The following is a 22,757-nucleotide window of genomic DNA, read 5'->3' as shown; positions in this document are numbered from 1 at the left end:
TTTTTATGAATTTGATATACAGTCTGTTAATGTTCTAGTAGTCTTAAAGTCAAAAGTACCGTACCATTTGAATATATAAAAGTTGCAGTATAGTATCACTTTGAAAAAATTTTTTTCCTATGTACTCTCATAGTAAAATATTTTTAATATAATAAATCACATGTGATAGCACATAGGCATTGGGGTCTCTATTTATTTTGTATTATATTTTGATTCCTTTCATGTTTGCCTTGTTTTTAAGTGGGGTTTTTTTTTTTGGTCTTTGTTACTTAAATAAATGGCACCATATTGTTGGGTAAATGTCTTAGTGCTGACAAAAAGGAAGGAAGTGAATAATTTTAGAAGAAAGGCAGTGGACGTTTTTCTTGGTAGAAGTGGTTTAAAGATATTAAATTTGAAACTTGTTGCTCAGTTTTGAGGTAGTCCCAACCTCCCAGTTCTCTAAAACGTGTTAGGATAGTTTGGTAATGATGCATGCTTGACAATAAAGGCAAATTTTACATGTTACTGGGGTTAAATTATGTAAACAAAATGATTAAAACCCTCAAATTTGATTATCAAATTTCCTTTAAGAAATTATATTGCACATTAAAATATGGAAACTAAAACACTTGTAAATTCTTTCAATAAACTATTTTACTCAGTAAATAAAGCACTGTGGAATAATGCCTAGTAGATTAAATGTCTTTTGGGGGCTTAAAGTATGTTAACTTACTATATTTGATTTTTAAATAGACACCAAATCCCACCGCAAGCGAGTTTATTCCTAAAGGAGGATCAACCTCCAGGCTGAGTAACCTGTCCCAGTCAAATATGTCTGCCTTCTCTCAAGTTTTCTCTCACCCATCCATGGGAAGCCCTGCTACTGCTGGATTAGCACCAGGTAAGTTGAGTAACTGTTTCCAGTGAGTTCCAGATATCAAATCTGTAAGCACCATTTACTGTTAATTTATCAGAACTGAAATTGTATACTTGAATGATTCACATATGAACTCATTATGAGTTTTATGTTCTGGTTTTTGGTATCATAAACCAAACATGTAGTTGAGAATTTTAAAATTTAAATATGAATGGACTTATATTTAAGGATTTTTAAAAGCACAAATAAATTTAAAGGAGGAATGGTTATTTAAAAAAAAAAATCACTCTTGACCTTGGTATTTCCCCATTTTTTAAAGTCAGTGATAATGCTATTTCACTCAAAAACTTTTGTTAAGGCATCAGAAATACAGAGAATGTTGACATGTCTATATGCCTCAAAGTCCTCCTTTTGTACTAAATTTCTAAAAAATAATTTATTCTATAGCATTCTAAATACTTCTTTATATGTATTATCATTTCGATGTTTGATTATAAATGATATAGTAGTAAGTTAAGATTGTATAAAGTATTATAAACAATAGTAGGAAAGAAATATACTGCATTAGGAACCATTGAAGTAGAGAAAAATTCCTTTTGAATCATTTTCTTCCATGTATACCCATAATGACAGAAAAATTTGAGCAACTGTGCTTATACTCCAGGAGTCCTGAGGAGTAGTTCAGTGACACTTTAAGAGACCTATGATTCTTTGAAGTCTTCTCTTTTATCTTAAAGATTCATGCAAACTTGGCATCTGCTTCATAAGAAACATGCCTCTTCATATAGAAAATATTATAAATTTCATAATTAACATCATGCATCCTTCCCTGCTGTGTATCTTGATTTGGAAATCATATTGAATTCATAGTAAGTGCCGAGCAGGTTGTTACCTTATGTCTGATAAATATTTGAACTACACACACACTATATGTTTCTAGAACCTGTCCTGGAAAATCATCACTTGATCTTGGACATTTCAAAAAATAGAAACAAAATGAAATATACACACACAAAACAAAGCCAAAAGATCTGTCTAGATTAGCCTGGAACCAGTACACCTCCAGGGTTTAATCTAATATGTAAGATAAATCATTGGTTTTGATAGTACATCTAAACCCAGGGACCTTTTGGGGAAGAATGGGAGGATAAAGGTAGCACTATGGAACGGAGCATTTGTTTTAGCATGTAAAGTACCACGAGTACTTAGAGCTTGAATAACCTTATATTGCCATGGATTTTATCAGTGCCTCCTTTCAGAGCATTTGTTTTAGCATGTAAAGTGCCACGAGTACTTAGAGCTTGAATAACCTTATATTGCCATGGATTTTATCAGTGCCTCCTTTCCCCAGCATTTTCTACTCTCTTGCTCCCCTACTTATGCCTCCCTCACCATCTCCTCTCCTTCCACTTGTCTCTCTACCATTTCTTCTACTTTGGCTCGTTTCAGGTTCAAATAAATTTGTAAACATTTTCCCTTCCTTCCCAGAGAGCAGTGTCAGAATTGAATATTCCTGTAGCCTAAAAGTTTTACTTGTAAGTAATATGCTACTATGGTTTTTCTCCCATTGAGGTGTGTTCACCTCAATAGTTTACATCAGCTGAATACATCTAAAATTTTTTAGAGAGACATTGTCTAGATTTCTGAGCAGTGTCGTAATTTACCTTTTAATTGACACATTGTAATTATACATACTTATGGAGTACAATCTGATATTTTGATACTAATTTACCTTTATATGTCTGTTTATAAAGCACCCACAATAATGGGATCCATATGCCAGTCAGAAAACTTTGGCTTTCTTAATTAAGTGCCAATTTATTTTGACCTACAATGTATCTTTCCTTATATCGGAAGTAAATTTTTTTTTTTTTTTTTTTTTTTTTTGTCCTTTTTGAGACCGGCCGCACCGCGCTCAGCCAGTGAGTGCTGTGAGCACACTGGTGGTCATCCCTATATAGGATCCGAACCTGCGGTGGGAGCGCCACACTCTCCTGAGTGTGCCACGGGCTCGGCCCGGAAGTAAATATTTTGTTCACATACTTGATCAGACTAATTCAGGCTTGCCATTAAAGAAAAAAAAAAGCCTTTTTAAGTATCAGAGGAGTTAAAAATGTTAAAGGGTGAAGTAAATATTTTGTTCACATACTTGATCAGACTAATTCAGGTTTGCCATTAAAGAAAAAAAAAAGCCTTTTTAAGTATCAGAGGAGTTAAAAATGTTAAAGGGTTTTTTAGATCTTAGAAACATTTAGTTTTTAAAAAATCGGTTAATAATTGCAGTATTTGTTTAAGCTTTTCAACAGGTATTAACTTATTTGTAGGTAGGTGTTTCAGTGGTTCCAATTGGGCATCACAATTTAAATTTAGGGTGAAATTATATTAGCTGATAAGTTATTTATTCCATATAGCCCTTACATTAAAATGGTCATTTTACTTCCTGTTAATGATGAAAATACTCCCTCTTAGGAAACAGTGGAAATAGGTCAATATATCACATTAAATGTATTCCTGAGTTCTTTATAATTATTATTTCATAAGTGTTCTTCGTTCAGCTCACTATCAGCTAAGTTAAAATATTTTCCAGAAATATTGGAATGATAAATGGTTTTACATTTATTATTTCTTTCTATTTTTTCCTTTTAGTTAATGGCTTAACACTCTCTGAAGATGAGTAAAGAAAAAAAAAATTAAGTCTGTCTTATTTTCAGAAAACCATTTTATCCCTTCATCATCTTCTTCATTTCTTACTCACAAATCGTTATTTTTTTAATGGCCTGAAAAAGGTTCTTGATATCTCTTCTTTAAGGTTATGAAATAAAGTTGTAGAGTTTATTTACCTACATTGGTGGTGATTTAATTTATCTTTAATGGTTCTTATCTACTACAGGTGTAACTCATTGATAATTTTCAGTTATAGGTTTTTACTTTTCTCCCTTTTTGTTTTTTTCAGTTTCTGTCTCAAAAACAATTGCCCTTGAAAGCATATTGGATTACTGTTTTTCTAAAAAATAAGAAACCTTAAATACTATGTAAACTAGAGTAATGTCATTATATGTAGAAAACTTTATATCTGAATATATTTTTTGACCACAAATGTAAAAATATTTGAGCAAAGTTCAGTAGACATTAAGATTTTGGGTTTTCTCAAATCGTAAGGAACAAAAGCTTATTGCTGACACAAAGTAGACCCTGAGTGAATCAATTTCTTTGTTAAAATTTGTTTTGTTCAGGTAAAAAAAAATTTTTTTTTTTAGTTTTATTAGTTTCAGTGAAAGAAGTAAAACTTTATGCAAAAGTTATTTGAATTTATTCATAACTCATTAGATTTAAAAGGCATTAAAATTGTTAAAAATATGTAGCATGTTGTTTCCATTGATTTGTATACACACCTATTTTATTCTGTTTTAATTTAAGAAATTAAAGCTCGGTAGACTAAGTTGTTTTATGCACAGTTAAGCTCTGAACAATAGCTAAATTTCTGAGTTTCTTTTGTGAAGGTAGTTTTAAGAATATTTAAGATATGGTACTTAACTTGGGCTTCATTGTCTTTGAGAAGAACCCCTATGATTATATCCATATTTTTTATTTGTAAATATGCATTTTTCTTTGGTCACAGCTTTTATTATCTTCTCAGAGGTTCACAGCCTTCCAAAAGTTAAGAGCCACTGGTTTAACACACCCTTAGCAAAATTAATTTCCAGAGTGTTACAGTGAGAATACTTTTAGGTACTGTATAAAGATGCATTCTTCTAGTAGCTCTTGCTTAGGCAAAGATTTTTTGAATAAATCTTTAGAAATGAAATTGTGACTGTGCTAAGTATATGAAATGATAATTTATGCTTAATTTTTTGTGCTGTGGAAAATGAATTTATTATGAGAACTAATTGCTGAAGGTTCTTTTTCATCAGAATTTTTCCTAAGAGTATTTTGATTTGATAATAGAGTTAGTAAACTAAGCCTTAGTGTTCTTTCAGTTTAATTACCTCGGTATTAACAAATTCGCAGTAGCACCAGTATGTTTGAAAGTGATTTTAAGAGAGGTAGCAACAGGAGCAGCATACATTTCTAGGTAGACTTCTATTATATTATCTGGTGGTTTAATGTACAATTTTAACTCAGGAATTGAGCATCTGTTATTCTGCTTAATTGTATGTGGATACTTGGGAGCAACAGAGGCGAGTTCTTGAATTTGAAAATGTCATCATTGATTTATAAGTGAAAAAAAGAGCCATAGTGACTTTCAGCATTTTCAATTATTCATTTCTTCAAGATGAGGATTGTACACGTTTTTGGACCATTAGATATATTTTATTATAAATTATTATGGAAAATCTTGTATGATTGATTTGGGAGAAGCATCTAGTGTACTAAGCTTAGCATTATTAAATAACTGTATTCATTTATTACCAATTTTATTGTAGAGTTTTGGAAAAACAAGTCTAAAGAAAGTATCTACGTTCTTAAGTTCAGCTTTTTGCAAGACTGTACAGTTATTTCTTATATATTCCTGAGGGTGTTGGTGCCAAACTGATGGGTAAAATTGACTAATTTATTTTTAGCTTGGGAAAGGTGTGGGGAAGAAGGGGGTACTGCATATTTATTCACGATTCTTGTTAAGAAATGTTAAAACTTTTCATAAATGTTGTAGACTATTTAAAAAATAGATTTATTTATTCTTGTAATGTTGAAGAATTTGGGTAAGAAGATCCCTTTTAGTTTTAAAGTTCTATGCTAAAAAATAATAAAATTCTGCAGTTCATTAGCTTTGTAGCATTTTACATGATAGGTGAGGAAATGGAGGCCTAATTCATTTAAATTGCAGAGTAGTTAGTTTAGGCAATAATCTGATATTGGTCATCAATCTAGGTAGAATTTTGGGGTTTACATAGTCCAATCTTGTACCAGTCTAGAGGTGGCATTCCTGACAGATTGTCATCTAGCTTCTGTTTAGTCACTTACAGTAATAAGAAATTTATTAGCTAACCAAGGCAACCCAGTGTACTTAAACAGTTTGAATAAAAAAGAAAATTATGTCTTCTACTGAACTAAACTCAGTCTTGTCTATCTTCTATCACTTGTCCTTGTTCTTTCCCTTTTTATTGAATGGATTATTAATCACAATCTTTTCTACATGATAGCCCTTTCAGTTATTTTCTTTTTTTGACTAGTTCTGTGTACAGATGTGTCCATATAACTGATTTGTTTGTAAGACTGAAAGACAAGAGGGAGTAGAACAAACTGGGGAAAATATTGTTGAAATTAACATATTGTATAGATCAAAAATTGTGAACTCTTGTAAGTCATAAGGACATTTGTTTGTAAGACTGAAAGACAAGAGGGAGTAGAACAAACTGGGGAAAGTATTGTTGAAATTAACATATTGTATAGATCAAAAATTGTGAACTCTTGTAAGTCATAAGGACTGGAACACTAGTGTGGGTAAAATTAAATCCACAGATATGTCTACCTACTGTATTACTTACTATTCTGATATCCAGCTAAGGAGTGTACCACTGAGAAAATAGGAAATTCTACCAATAGGGTAAATCTATGGTCTTGCAGATGGTGAATATCTAAGGTCATATTAAGTCACTTAAGGCACAAAAACTCTATAAGCTATTGCTTTAGGTCATTTTGTATTTAAGTGGTATAATTATTAAAAATAAAAATTATAAAAATATTTATGTAGTTCTTAAACATCTCCATGTTTAATAGGACATAATTCTAAATGTTTTTTTCTTATGATTATTTTTCAAAAGTCTACTGTTAAATGGATTCTGTGGGATAGACAAGTTTCTACCACAAATTTATTTTGATATTTCAGTCTTAGCTGATTTCTCTGAATTATTTTTTCACTTTACTATCAATAGAAGTAGTTTAGCATTAAAGTATTCTTCTAATTGTTTTAAATATCAATCTAAATTTCCTGAGCATATTACAAATTCAATATGAAGGGACCATGCCATTTTTCAACTAGCACAAAGTTAGGCATAAGTGGTGTTTAACAAATGCTTTTTCATTTAGCAAAGCTTCAATTTTGTCTTGGAAAATGATTTTTAATGGGTGGGTGTCTCAAGTACAGTGAATTTTAATGATTCAATAAACAGCTTTGAAGAACTTCTAAAAACTGCAAATGTTTGAAAGTTATGTAGATTTATAAAAGCCAAATGAGAAACAGAAATGTGCCTATTGAAAAAGTTTAATGGCATCGGAACTAGAATCACTATGTATTTTGAGGTGCTAAAGCATTCTTATAACCAGTTAAAGTATTTGTATTATCTTTAAATTGCATGTTTCCATTTTTTTGTAACTACTTTGTTTTTCAGGTATATTCAGCAGAATCACTCAAAACCTTTCCAGGTTCTCTAGTTTGGGGATTGCTTTCTACATTAAAAAATAAATTTCAAAAATTAACTATTTTATAGTTAAGGTGAGGGGTCCCCAAGGTTTTTGTGAAGAGGATCTTTAATTGCCCTGTAATGTTGAGTTCATCGTTAAAGGGGACTGCTCTGTGTATGCTTGTATATGGATTCAGATTGGTATGTCCCAGGGAAGGTTACTGACAGTAGAACTGTAGAACCATGACCAGGTTGGGAATGCCTGCTGGCTATATTCCCTTCCCAGTTGGGAATTTCAGGAAACTGAGGCGAGACGTTTATGGCGCAGAGGGGGATGTGGCTGCTGCAGCTGGCTTGGAGACCTGTCAGGTAAGGCTTAAATAGCTATCCGTAGATAATATTCTGCTGGTTGGGGAATCCCTGGTTAACGTGTCCTGTTAGGTTTGAGAGTTCCTGTTATGGGCTTCCTGTTTAAATCTCATTGTATTGGCTATCTTTGTCCCATACTAGGGAGTAGGGGCTGGATGGGAGTGGGTAGGGATTCCCTTCAACTATAGGTTACAGATTCAGTGATCTAGAACCGCAGCAAAGTCTCCTGCTGCTCTTGGACTGCTTTCCTTGGATTATGATTCAATTGCCTCTAGAACATGGTCTCAGTTCTTTTACTAAAGTAGCTGTGTAGTTTTTGGCATACCACTCGATTTCTGTGTTTTAGAGTCTCTTTGTAAGAAGAAGAAAATATTAGATGATTTAATAGTCTTATCTAAAATTCTGTTTTTTTGTGACGTGGAGATGGGGTAGTAGATGGAGACAGGAATGAAGACAGTGAGCAGAAGCAGCAAAAAGGAGAGGAGACAAGTACCACTTTTGTACTGGACTTTTAAAGGATTTTAAAAGGCATATGGACTTCCTTGACATACTCTGTGTATATAGAAAATCCCACCAAGTCTGCCTTTGTTCCATAGGTGTAGATGAGGAGAATTTTGTTTGAGCAATACAAGTATAAGATTATGAAGTCTAGGATGAATCAGAATGTTGTAGTGGTTCTGAATGAGCAGAGTGGCAGGAGAGCATGTATTAATAAATGCCCAAGAACATTTGTGATTTTTAGCTGAATGTAGAGAGTTAGAAGTCAGTCTTCTTAAATTTTTTTATTTTGGGCCGAGCCCGTGGCGCACTCGGGAGAGTGCGGCCCTGGGAGAGCGTATTAATAAATGCCCAAGAACATTTGTGATTTTTAGCTGAATGTAGAGAGTTAGAAGTCAGTCTTTTTAAATTTTTTTATTTTGGGCCGAGCCCGTGGCGCACTCGGGAGAGTGCGGCCCTGGGAGAGTGCGGCCCTGGGAGCGCAGCAGCACTCCCGCCGTGGGTTCGGATCCTGTATAGGGATGACCGGTGCGCTCACAGCGCTCACTGGCTGAGCGCGGGGTGGCCGGTCTCAAAAAAAGGACAACAAAATTTTTTTTATTTTTTTCCTTGTTTAGCCAAATAGGTTGAGATTTCCAGGGGTCATTTCTTCTTCAACCTTTTTTAGCTCAGTGATTCCTAGTGTATTATATGTACTCAGTGGGGGAGATAGTATTTCTGTGGATAAATTTATTGTGCTGTGTGTACATGTCTATTTGGGAGTGGTTTTCTAATTCTGTAGGAATGAATGGTATGGTTGCAGCCCCTTCTGTTTCTTGAGTTATCCTTTGATTCTTCTCAGCTCAACTATGGAAGTCATTTTTTTGTTCTTCTTTCTGTCTTTCAGATGTACAGTTACCCTAGAGTAGGGCATGTGGAAGAGTCCTAGAAAAAGGAGAGGAATTACACATATAGCCCTTTTCAAACCCCCAGTGCACATAGGCATGTAAATTCTAACCATGAATGCTAGCAAAAACCCAGATGTGGACTGCATGTTTATGGTGGTAATGTTTAGTTTTGGATTCTTTATTTATGGATCTCTTACACATTGATATGTCTGAAATAAGATGTTTTCTTATGATTTCATAAACACTTTCCCATATTTTAGATTGGTTATTAAGATTTTAGAGTGCTATTCCTATAAATAGTAACTGGTAACTAATATTCATGGGGGGCGGGGGTGTTGTACCTTTGAAGAATATAGATCAATAGGATGTTAATATATTTTTAGTCACCAACTGCTCTCTAAGCCACAAGTTACTATGGGCCATAATTTTCTTGCCCACTGTTTTTGAGGTGGTGGTAGATTAAACTGCTGAAACAAATAGATCCTAAAAGTAAAGGCTTAACATGACAAAAATTAATTTCTTGCTTTTGTAACAGTTGTTCAGGTTGGCTAGGACACTGTCCTCCACAAAGCTTGTTAGGGACCCAGGTCAAATGGCTTCTCAGCATCTCTCTAGTCAGCTGGAAGTGGGGAAAGCGTGGAGGAGCATGCGTGGGAAGTTTACGTGGATCAAGCCTGGAAGTTGCCTGAAAGTTTCTCCTATGATGATTATTGACCAAAATCTCAACATCCATTATTTTAAGCAGCTAGGCCATTTTTCTGAGTCTTCCGTAGATGCAGAATTTTAACAGTTTATCTTGATTATCTTATGAATATACATTTTGGGGCATTATCTCATTTGCATCTTTTGTATCTACTTTAAAAGTATCACCAAAGCAGCTGCAGTAACTGATTTATCTAGCATCTGGGGAAATGAATCTTTCCAGCATACTTGCCTTTTTTTAGATATCAGAAGCTTATAGTTTTAATTGTTAGAACAAAAGTTGCCAAAATTTATAGTATATATTCTTGTTTCAAACAAAATGCAATCTTTTTTTGATGACTTATGCTCAACTATATGTATCTTAATAATTGTATTGAACCAGAATACAATTGATACCCTTTAGGTATCAGAATTCATAGAGCAGTTTGTTTCAATGTTATGTAGATTCAATACTGTGATTCTTTATCCTTTCCATTGGCCTTCTTTCCCAGTATACTAGGTGATAGCTCCTTGAAGTTAAGGCCTTTCTCTTGCATCTGAATCGGTTAAAGTGCCTGAAAGTAGTGCCTTGAATGGCCATACTCAGGCAAGCATATTTTGAGCCATTTTTGAGTTCTTACTGGCTTTTTATTGATGATTCTGTTGTGCTGTTGGTATTCTTACCTTTAGGATAGTTTTTCTCAAATTAGACAGTCCATCAGAATCACCTAGAGACATGTTAAAACCCAGCACTTGCTGGGTCCCATCGTCAGAGTTTCTGACTTAGTAGGTCTGGGTCAGCCAGAGATGATTTGCGTTTTTTTTAATGGCTGGCCACAGGGATTGAACCCTGGACCCTGGTGGTGTCAGCACTATGCTCTAACCAACTGAGCTAACCAGCCAGCCAGATTTGCTTTTCTAACGTGTTCCCAGGTGATGCTGATGGTGCTTCTTGTACTGAGACATCATTTTGAGAATGACTGCTCTACTTAGGGCCTTAGCCAGTCTTCTCTTTCCCCTTAAACTCCCTTCCGCCGCCTCCTCATCTACTGAGGGCTAAGAACACAAATACATTTTTTAAAAACTATTTTTTCTTTTTAAAATAAGAAAAAGGCTTTGAGTCAAGGATTCAAATTGTTGCCTGTAAAAAAGGTTCATGGGCTTTAAATTATCCTTTGGCTGAGGCTAGTTTTGTTTCATTTCTGGTTCGTGTCTGTGTACTGAATAACTGAAGTTATCATTGAATTTATTGTTACAGGGGTTACTGAAGCTCAAAGTCACAAATACAAATTGAGTAAAGCTAGGCAACAGGGATTTCTTTTAACCTGATGTAATGTTAATGGGCAAAAATAAATTATTACAGTACCTCTTTTAATAAAATTTTCAGAATAGCAGAATAATTATGAGTAGCATAGGGTTTACATTAAAAATTTTAAACCCTATGGGTCTGAACTAGTAATCAAATATCTTTTATTTACATGTTACATTTTACTATGTGTGTTTTAAAATCATTAAAGACTGATTAAATTGTTATTAATATTAGAGAAAAAAGAAAAGTGTTTCTTGATTCATTCACATTTTCTTGAAGCCTAACTTTAACTTCCGTTTTTAATTTGGTACTAACTTTATTCATTGGGAGAAAATCCAAAATTAAAATTACATTGTTAATTAATATTTTACATTATTTTTTGTGAATATAATTTTCATAATTAGACACACTTAGAATAAGTTTTTATAAACAAGACAACATAATTTATTACTATGAATGAAAGACACCATTTACTCATAAATATTTACCATTGCTTGAGAAGGGGAAAAATGATTTTTTTGATTCAAAAAATAATAATTTTTAATGGCTGTCACTTCCCCCCTCCTTTGTTTAAACAGTCTAAGTGTTATGATTTAAGAGATTGCCACCATTGAAGAGGCTAGGAAATATTTGACCATTTTAGGTCATTTGGCCATGTTTGGGGACAGGCAGGTCACTGTTCTGTTTCTTCAAATATTATAGCGAGCAAAGTAAGTTACCTAGTATACAGGCCAGTGAGTAAAGTTCCTAAAATTATAATTAAAACCCTATCAGTGGTTCTTAAAAATATGGATGAGTTATTCACATTTTTAGGGATTTCACACATAGTCAATATTCTAATGATATTTGTTGAATTAATTAATGACAACTCCTTGGGAAATGACACTGTTGATAGAGGCAAGGCTGAAGTTAGGCCAAAGGGAAGATTACTATGACTAGTTATGGAAAGCAAAGTAATTGTGCAGGCTATGATCTCCATCAAATATTATTGAAGGTGTGTGATTGATAAAACTCAGGTTAAATTTATAACATGAACTGAGTTTGGTCAATCAGATTAAATAATTTTTGTGAAGGAGCTTTAGGATACTTAATGATTTCATTAATGCTTACATTATTTCTAATAACCACATAATCCAAATACCTTTTATCATAGATATTCAGCCAAAATGAAGTATGATTAAATAAATCCATTGCTGAAAATCTCTGGTTATCGAAGGGAAACCAGAGAAGGGAAAACCAACTGAGTTACATTTATTTTGGTCAGTCCACATGGCTTCCATTAAAGGTTATTTGCATTTTTAAAGAAATAAATCTTTTTGGGAGTGTTTTGAAACTTATCATTTTTATTGCATAATATAATGAAGAGAAAAAATACTTGTACTTTTAATCGACTGATGGTATTGTAATTGAAATGTCACTCATGCAGTAAACATTGCACACTTTTAAAAAATATTTACCTAAAAGTGAAAAGAATGGTAATTCTTTTATACTTCTCAAAAGGATGGAAAAACTATTTTTGACATTTTCAGGATCTCATTCACATAATTTTTAGCACAATTTTTTTGATGGAGTCTGTAAAAACAAGATTTGAGTTTTCTTCTTCTCAGATCTACTGTATAATGGTTAGGAAATTTCCAAGAAATGCCTTTTGGTAAGATAGATATTGAAGGATAGGAAAATAAAAGTAGAATCAGGTTATCACAAAGAGCAGACAGTCTTTGAATCAAAGGTTCAGTTTACTATGAATCTAGATTTTGGATATTTTAAGAATAGAAAATTGTCACATCTTACAAAAAAGTGTTGTTTTAATGGTAACTATTGATTTGACTTGGTACCTCTAAGTGGGATATATTTGCATATATACAGTAGAAGATGAAGCTCTACTAGCTTCAACTGTAAAAAAATCTATGAAAGCATACTTCATTGAGAATTTAATTTGCATAGGCATACAAACAAGTGATATCCATAAAGTTAGATGGTGAGGGACACCTTAATTTGAGTTCTGTGATGAATAAGCTTTATCCAAAGAAATGTTTTAAATGCTCCCTTTTATCATGTTGGGTTAAAGCTGTAATCTGTTAACAGGAAAATGACATATTTATAAGTAAGATGTATGGGAAAACCATGCCTCTATGAAATAATGGTTTCCAAGCGTAAATATTCCTTATCGTTTTTACAGGATGAGTTTTTAGGTTAGGCCCATTCCAAAATTTTTACCTGAATTTACAGATTAGAACACTAATTTTTCCATCTTTTTTTTCTTTAGTAGTTTATAGATATCCAGCATTTATATTGTTCAACAAGAATGAGATTTTAAAATCAGTAATTCTCAAGTAAAAGCAAATGTATTGGTATGTTTGTAAGAATCATAGATAGTAACTTTGGATGGTTGCTTTCAGTAATTCTTAAACTTAAATAACCTCATATGCCTTTTCCTAAACTATTAATGATAAAGATCAATCTTAAGTTGGACAAAAAACACTGCAGAGTTTTTATGTTCTTGTTTGATATATACTTCTATATTTTTTGTGTACTTGTATTTCATTTTATTATTCATTCTTACTAGTTACTTCACACAGTATTATTTAAAAATTGGTTATGCATTTTGATCTCTTCTATAGAGGAGAAGGGATTTTTATGATTTGGTCAAGTGGATGGTTTCCTAATTATTTTGGAAATTATGACACTTGTTTTTGGAATTGTGACATCTTTCTTTTGGAGAAAAAAATACATTTTGTGTTTTGTGTGCATTTTTTAATGCTGTAAATTAATTTTGTGTTTTGAATATTTTATTTGTTTCTTAAAGAAGGTTTAGAGTTATCACAGGATGTCATAGAATCAGAGTAGAGATGTAATAGGCTTTTATGAATAGTTTTATTGGCAAACATTAAGTTTATTGTCTTTCTAAAAGTCTACCTAATCTCCCTGATGTGAGAACTCTGAATTTTCCATCTTTATTTGTATGAAAAGAATAGTTATAATTTAAAAATGAAAGGTAATTTATTTTAATAGAAAATTTTGGTTTTATTTCATTAAATAAAATGACTTAGTAAAATCAATTTTAACACTTCCCCAGTTTTATAAATGTTGAAAAAATTGGGGAAATTTAAGTTTTGTTGAGGGGTTTTGCTTCTCATATTTAACTCCTGAAGATAATTTTGTATGTACCACTATTCTTAGGAAATAACGTTACAACTTCATGGGGGAATTGCCAGGAGAAACTTTAAAGCAGATGTTTAGACTGGGTTTTATCATAAAGTAATACCATATATAAACTAAAATCAATGGGAAATGTGACCAAAAAAAAAAAAAAAGAATGGTCTATTTTAAGGATAATTGTGTAAAGTAATTCTTTTGTTTTGTCATTTTAATAATTAAAGCTTTTAATACTAATATACAGTAAGACAAAGTTCTGTTGCTTAAGTCCACTTATGTTCATGAAATATTTCTGACTGTAATGGATTTATCTTAAGGCTTGAACCATTAATACTAGAAAAGGCTAATAATAAAAATTTTATGAAAATTAACTTGGTTCAATGTAAATCTTTTAAGATTAACCAAAATGCACCTCAACGTTTCCCAAGGTGCTTTTATCAGCACCACGATCCAACTAACTGAGCTAACCAGCCAGCCCCCAAGGTTCTTTTAAAATATACATTCCTGACCAGGACACTCCCTAAACCTACCAATCCAGTTTCTCACTCAGATCCTCCCTTTTTCTTTCCTTCCAGTTCTGCACATGCCTGTTTTTAGAAAGCCTCGCAGATAATTCACATGTGTAATCCTCATTAAGGTGCTTTAGGATGGTTGGGACAAGTACAGAAGCACCAGTCTTGCTACAGTGAGTGGGAGCAGGACTTTTTCCCCCCTTAGATACTTTCAGTTCCATATGTTTATAATTTAAAAATATCAATGTATTGTCTTAAAATTTTTTATGTTTTAGAGTTTTGGTATTATTATGGAGCTACTGTCAGCATGCATGTGAATGTATAATTTCTCTGTTATAAAAAATTATGGGTAGCATGGATCCTAAACTGATTAACTCATTTTCTCAGCTTCAGTTCCTTCTTTAGCCAGTTAAACTATATGAAAATCTCTTAATTACCTTAGGAGAATGTGTCCTAACCTTCCTTGGTACCTCAGTTCATTTCAAAATTTATTGTTATTCTACATTCTGTTTGCTGAGTTAAGGCTTTTTCTTGTCTGGGCTTTCATGAAATTGAGTAAACTGATTATCAGCTTGAAAGATGCTTAAGCAAGAAACTTGAGGTTCGTTTTGCTCTTTGTCACTTTCCATATCCAGTCTGTTAGTAATCCTGTCAATTTTTTTTTTTCCTTTTTGTCTTTTTTACTGACCGGTAACGGAATCGCAACCCTCAGTGTCGCGCCCGTACCGGGGACCAGCAACGGGATCGCAACCCTCAGTGTTGCGCCCGCACCACGCTCAGCCAGTGAGCGGAACCGGTCTCCACATGGGATCCAAACCCTCGGTGGGAGCGCCACCGCGCTCCCAAGCAGCGCACTTTCCAGTGCGCCACCGGGCCGGCCCAGTAATCCTGTCAATTTTGCCTTCATATACCTCTAAGCTCTCTACTTCTCTTCATTTTTACTGCTACCATCCTAGACCAAGCCATTATTGCCTCTTTTGTGTATTATTCAAACAGCCTAGTTGATCTACTCCTGTAGTTCCTTTTCCATATAATAGCTAAAGTAATCTTAAATACAAATCAAATCATGGCTTTATAATTGTCATTAGAATAAAATCCAAGCCCCTTTCTATGGCCCACATAATCTGTGTTTTGTATACCTCTTTAAGCTTACTCTATCACTCTTTCCCTGTGTACACAATTCCAGCCACGCTGGTGTTTCTCAGATTTGTCAAACTCCTTTTGACTCATGTTCTTTGCATATGTTGTTCCACCTGTTCTTCCCATGGCTGGTTCCTTCTCCTCTTTTAGGTTTCAACTAAAATGTCACTTATAAAAAAAGGCCTCAGACTAATGTAAAGGAAATTTCTCACTGTTATTTTCCATTGTGTTCCCTTGTTTATTTCCTTTTTTACAATTTGAAGTTTTATTTTTGTTTAAATTGGGGAGTCTTCTTTATACCCACTGGAATATAAACTCTCTTGTGGCACGAACTGTTTAGATACTCAGTAAATATTTTTCTGATTAAAATAATGGAAGATTACTGTTTACATACTATCAACTTTCTTTTCTGATTAAATAAGCCTATTTCCTTTAACTCTGCCTCATGAAGGACCCATTCTAAGTACATAGTCTGTTCTTTGAGAATGTGTATTTGAACATGGTCAGCATTTTCCCCATCTCTGTGCCTTTGCTTGGGCCTTCCTCTGCCTGATGGGCTCTCTTGTTTTCTTGCGATCTTGCCTAATTTTCATTGATTAAGTAAAATGCATTTTTCTTCAAAGTCATTTCTACTTCTCTGGTCATTATTATTTTCTCTGATTTCTATTATTAGTCTAATTTCTATGCTCGCCCCCACCCCACCCCAACAGTAGGATTACTGGTGTATGGAGACATTGTGATGAACTCCCCAGCATCCATCCCATTATCCCCCCACCTCTACGCCATGTGCAGAGCCATGCCATTTTCTATGCTTTTATAGTGTTTTGAATTTTTCATAATATTTTTTAAGAGTTTGTCTATATGTTAGTTTTATACATGCAAGGATACTACAAAAAATTTGTGGAAAATAGAATTAAAAGATAACACAGATCTTTCCATGAGCTGTTTGAAGACCCCTCATATTTATTTCTTCCTCTAAATTTAAGTGTAGCTGGAGGCATTTTAATCATTTTATCTATTACTGTAATCACATATGGAGACCTGCAGTAAATATTAAAATTGGAAATTTTTAAGCACTTTAGTGAGCCTCATGGTAGAGTGTGAACTGTGTGAGGTTAGGGCTAGATTTTATTTCTTGAATTCATGGAACTTTGCTCAGTGCCTGATCTCATGCAGTGGTTCTTGTAAAAGTTCATGTGTAGGTATAGGTCAGAATCATCTGTGGTGCTTTGAAAATACTGATTACCCTGTCCCCGTCTAAGACCTACTAAATAAAAAACTCCAGATTTGGAACATTGACCTTTATCTGTATTTTAAAAAAATTCACAGGAGATTTTGGTATGTACCCATTTACTTATAGAGAAGAAGTTCATAATGCCAGAAAATTTGAGGAAAGGTGAATTTTATCTGATTTGAATAAAGGTATACAGGAAAAAACATTTCATAGAAAAGGAAATGTTTGAGGCAGGTTTTAAAGGTTAGATAGTATTCTTTAGATGTTTCAAACACAGATCATTGAGAAAAAATTAAGTTTGTTGGGTTTTTTTTCTGTTTATTTTAACCAATCCGACTAGCATAATAGAGATACATTCTGACTCAATCAGTGAACTTTCAAAAAGTAGTTTAATCTGAGTTAGGTTAAGACTGACAGATGTGAAGAAAATCCCAGTTAGGCATGGTACAGAGCCATAGGCTTGGGGCAGTGTTCTCTGTGCTGGAGTAGCGGCCAGCTGGAAGAAACATTAACCCCTGAATGCTGTTTGTGGGGAAGTCCATGGAGTTTCCTTGGAGGGGCTAGGATAGGGCTATTTGCCAACTAGTATTGTGCGTGGTTTGAAAACAGAGTATTCCTGGGTACCAGTGCATCCTGGCTACATACTAGCCCTCTAAAAGTGATGGTGATTCTACATGATAGTTTAAACCATCGTTATTTAGTTCATAAAGATAGTTCTGTTTCAGAGTCTATCTTAGGCTCATAGGCACTGCTTTTATTACTGGGAGTTTCTTTTTATTTTTTCAAATAAATATTTTTGAAGTCATTTATGTGATGTGAAGAGCAGCCGTCTCTGAAATATTTGAAGAGTAGAGTTTTGTTTTAAAATTAGAATTCCTAGGCACATGAAAAGGTTAGATTGGCTGAAACATGGAAAAATTAATGGGAAATGGCATAGCAATAGGGTTTTTTTGTATAAAGTACTTGATACTCTTTTCTTAAAATCCTTAGCAATTTTATTTGCCATTAGCATACCAGAGTTTGGCACATTGTATTTATGGGGGTTGTGGGAATGTGGGGAAAGGAGACTAGTAGGAGATAAGACTGGAAAGATGGGTTGGAACATACTATATAGAAGGAATTTGCAAGTTGGCAGGTATCAAAACCTTAAGACTTAATTACCACTTCTGGCCCTAGGGAACCTGTGAACCAGGAATACCAAAACCTAATTAGAGCTTAGAACAGTGTTTTTCAAACTTTTTTTTTTTTAAGCAGCAGAACTCTTGTCAACCCTATATATAATCCTTGAATCTAAAATGATATAAAACAGGTAAAACTGGCATTTACAGGGCCGGGTTTATTACATTAACTCAAAGTTACTCATGAAAAGGCTGTGTGGTATTTTGTTGACTACAATAGCTTGAAACTGGTGGGTAAAGGAAAAATATCAGCTTTGTATTTTTCAGTCTCCTATATTTTTAGTCATAAAGTGACATGAAAATTCTGAATCACATGGATGAGTTGTACACTCATTTGTTCCATCTTATCTGAGTACATATGCATTTAAGTAAAAATTGTTGCAAAGTCACTACCTTCCTTTAAAAAAATCCGTAGATATATGGACAGGGATGATAGAAGAGAGAGGCTTTATCTTGAGGTCTGCGTGAAAATATCTTAACCCAACACAAATTACATTGGTGTTAGTGTGTTAAAAAATAAATGCATATTAATTTGGATCTACATTTGTGTTTTTATTGTTGATTTAATAAATAAATAAATAGTGGAAAAATAGATAAAAAGAAATTCAAATCAAGCATTTACAGAACTCTGAAGCATTTCTGGAAGCCTAGGATTCTACATAATACTGGTACACAGGTTAAAGAAGGTGGGAGAATTATAGCTTTTCTCAACTGAGATTTTTCTTTTGAACAGATGATAAGAGTGCCTGTTTTGTCATTCTTCGAAGAATATTATGTTAATAGGTACCATCCATTATATACAGTGATGTCTTAGCTCATTAGGGCTTAATTTCCCTGTAACCCCAATTGAGAAAGTCTGGGAAAGCGAGGAATCCATAAGGCATTTTAAAAAAGGGAAAAAAAAAGAAACCATGAATTACCAAAATTTCAGATGAGTGTAATTTTCAGACAATTATGGTCACTATTGTATTGTTGTCCACATGTCTGAGCTCTCAGGCACTGAGATTATTGGCTGAGAACAAGAATTTTCTGGGTTACAATTTGGAAATGAGAAGGAAAAATTTTGGTTAGGATATATTTTCACACTTTATTAGTTAAGGGTGATACTTTTTTTAAAAATGAAAAATTGTATTGGTCATCTTCATAATTCTGTCTGTATGCAGTCTTGAGTAATGTGTTTGTTTTATGAAAACCTTTTAACCTAATTCATGTGAAAAGGACAACATGACATTTCAGTATTTTGAAACTTGAGCTCTTTGGTTCCTTTCTTTATTTTTTCTGCCTCCCATTTCCATAATAGCATATTATTGTAGACCAAACCACTAACTCATGAAATGGAAAGGCTTCCTTGTTCTGTCGTGACTTATCTTGAAGCTCAAAGGCTGTGCATGTTGATTTTTTTCTGGTTTTAGACATAATAAAAAAGGTGGCAAGTCACTCTTCAGGTCTTGAAACAACATGCTACTCTTTTTATCTTTTGACTCAGCATATTTTCTCTGACTAGTGAATGAGAGCCTTGCATTTAAGAAATTATTTAACACTTCATTAATTTCTTATGTATGGCATTAAGCACAGCTACTCTAGACATGTAAACTGCTTCTGGGTGGAGACATTTAATTCCCCCCACCCTAACATTTAATTCCCCCCACACACACTAAACAGCTTTTCAAAGACAAACGAAACAAAACAAAACAAACAGCATATTTCTTTCTCAGTGAGAAACCATATGGTTTGTGCAGTAGCTTTTCTTATAAATTTTCTAAGCTATTTAAACGTTCTTGCTGTAACTGAGTGAAACCTTTAACCAAGAACTGCCTGAGGCATATAGATGCCGTTGGTTAATTGGCTACTTCTGTAGTTGAAAGGCAGTTGAACTATTTTTTGGACCCAATAAGTTTGTCCATTCCACTTGGGTGTTGAAAGAGCTTATGAGCAGTAGCTGTTCTGATTTTTGTTGGTTGTTTTCTCTAGGGAACAAGCTACCCTCTGAGTCAGCACTGGACTTGAAGATAAATCCTACAATTCATGAAACTGACTGATTCGACTAAAGGATGGATAGTTTGGGCAGCGTTGGACAGCTCTATGAGGGGTCTGTTTGTTTAACTGAAGGGATTGTTGAGTTCAGCAACTTTTAATTCCCCTAATCATAAGGGGTTGCTGTTGTAAAAACAGGGTTTGTGAAGGAATCAGTTCTGGCAATGAACATCAATATTCTTATTAAGTCTGTTTTCATTTTATCACCAGACTACATATAATAAATCTTTAAAGTGTAGAAATTTTACTGCTGTTTTTTGCCAGCAAGAATTTGTGTGTCTTGAGAGGTCAGCATAGGATTTTTGTAGTCTACTTATGAATCCACGTTACTCTCTTTTCACATGGGATTATAAACATTTATGTGAAGTAAACCTTTTGCACTTGGGTAATTTCATCTTTGCAAAGGCAGTATGTGCATTTGTGGCTTGAAACTTTTAGGATTAAATGGAACTTTATTTGGTTAGTATATATTTTACTAGATCAATGAATAATGTATATTTTGGCTTATGGCCAGCATTTTAATGTGCTTTTTGATAATTAATAATCAAATTATTAGTAAGGTAATAACTCATTTTTTACCTCAAATTTTTATAGTTTTTTTGTATCAGTCTTTGAGGAAATGAGATTAATTACAATGTTTAATTAAATGGATTTTTAAAATCTAAAACGTGAGGGATTTAAGCTACAGAAAGAAAAACTTTTATATCCTGATTTTCTAGGCCATAATAAATTATGCAGGGGTTCTTTGGATTGTGTTTTTGAAAACTTTTAAAAATAGGCTGTGGGATGACATAGGGAATATTTTTCTGAAGTTACATCTGTGTGGTAGTACATATAATTTTGTTGTTTAAGAGTTAAAAGATTGTAAATATATTAATTTTATTTTAATTGTTTGCAAGTTAGTTTGATTTCAAATATATAGGAATAATTGGAATTTTACCTAGCCAATATTTAAGAAGATTCTTTTTTTTTTTTTTTTTTTGGCAGCTGGCTGGTTTGGAGATCTGAACCCTTGACGTTGGTGTTATCAGCACCATGCTCTCCCAGCTGACCCACCAGCCAGGCCCTTACGTAGATTCTTTTAAATATCTTTTATTGGCTGGCCAGTTAGTCCAGATGATTAGTGCATAGTTCTTACAACACCAAGGTCCAGGGTTTGATCCCTGTACTGGCTAGCCGCCAGAATTAAAAACAAGTAAAAAATTTAAAAATTAAAAAAGATATATTTTATTGTTTAGGCTAAAGTTGATTAGTGCATAGTTCTTACAACACCAAGGTCCAGGGTTTGATCCCTGTACTGGCTAGCCGCCAAAATTAAAAACAAGTAAAAAATTTAAAAATTAAAAAAGATATATTTTATTGTTTAGGCTAAAGATGTAAATAGTAGTCCATTTTGGCAGAGTTTGGAACATTGGGCTTTTAGACAAGTGAGCTTGTATACAGTTTGACTTTAAGTTCATTATTTGCATGATTATTATGACCTTAAGAATGATACAATTGATGAAGAATATTTTAGTCAGTTTTGATAATTATTTGCAAAGTTGAATTTGATTGAACAATAAATTATTATATAGAAAGAAGTAAAGGCTAATATTAGCTTTTACTTACTAATTCTGTTGATTTGGGGGTGGTGGGATTGTTTGTTTTATATTGTACAGTTGTGCTGGGATGAGATCCACATTTAAAATATATGCATGCTTATATGATGCTTGTCCCAGTCATATCTTTATTTGTGTCCACTTTTAAACGTTTTCTTTTCTCACCCCATTTGTGGCTTAAAAGGCGTGGCAAAATGGCAGAATATTCCCAAATTAAAATTTATTGTTTTCTTTTTTTGGTGGCTGACCAGTACAGGGATCGAATCCTGGACCTTGGTGTTATCAGCACCACACTCTAACCAACTGAGCTAACCGGCCAGCCCGCCAAATTAGAATTTAGTATAATACTGACTTTTTTTTTTTAATATAATGGCAAGATCTTCAAGGATTATTGCCATTAGTGCCTTGTTGGGCAGAAAAATGACCAAAACCATAATCAAGATTTATCATATTCCTGGATTCTAATATGCCATCTATTATAAAATGCATCCCATCAGTTTAATAATAGCCTTTGGCGGGGAGAAAAATTTTATATCATTAGGTGTATAAATTTAAAAAAAAATTTTTTTAAGAAGGAAAGGAATCCAAACATTTATCTGTATTGCTAGGTTTCTTCAGGAAGCAGTTATATACATTACTTCACAGTGACTGGTTTCTTTCCATATACCTAAACTTTTAGTACTGACAGTGTAATTTTCAGGCTTATTGCAGAATGCCAGAAACTTTTTTTTTTTTCCTTTTTGTCTTTTTTTGTGACCGGTAACGGGATTGCAACCCTCAGTGTCGCGCCCGTACCGCGACCGGCAATAGAATCGCAACCCTCGGTGTCGCGCCCGCACCGCGCTCAACCAGTGAACGGACCGGTCTCTATATGGGATCCGAACCCTTGGCGGGAGCGCTGCCGCACTCCCAAGCGCCGCACTCTACCGAGTGTGCCACCGGGCCGGCCCGTGAATGCCAG

The 22,757-nt window shown here is 33.8% G+C and overlaps 1 protein-coding gene and 1 non-coding gene across 2 annotated transcripts in view; one reads left to right on the top strand and one right to left on the bottom strand.

Moving 5' to 3' along the window:
* Positions 1–20,203, top strand: part of LOC103593235 (PAB-dependent poly(A)-specific ribonuclease subunit PAN3-like) — a gene marked incomplete at its 5' end in the record, with an annotated part of 88,495 nt that extends 68,292 nt beyond the window's left edge. Inside the window, 2 exons of the mRNA XM_008576190.1 lie at positions 736–883; positions 20,136–20,203. Of these exons, the coding sequence (XP_008574412.1) occupies positions 736–883; positions 20,136–20,203 (216 nt within the window). The remainder of the gene's footprint in view (positions 1–735; positions 884–20,135) is intronic.
* Positions 20,204–22,040: 1,837 nt separating this feature from the next.
* Positions 22,041–22,114, bottom strand: TRNAI-GAU. Its single transcript has one exon. It is a non-coding gene; the product is annotated as a tRNA-Ile (tRNA).
* Between the last annotated feature and the right edge of the window lie 643 nt (positions 22,115–22,757).

This window comes from Galeopterus variegatus, unplaced genomic scaffold, assembly GCF_000696425.1.
Source record: "Galeopterus variegatus unplaced genomic scaffold, G_variegatus-3.0.2 Scaffold1305, whole genome shotgun sequence".
Taxonomy (NCBI): domain Eukaryota; kingdom Metazoa; phylum Chordata; class Mammalia; order Dermoptera; family Cynocephalidae; genus Galeopterus; species Galeopterus variegatus.
The sequence above is the reverse complement of the archived record's forward strand: the minus strand, read 5'-3'. Positions and strand labels throughout refer to the sequence as shown.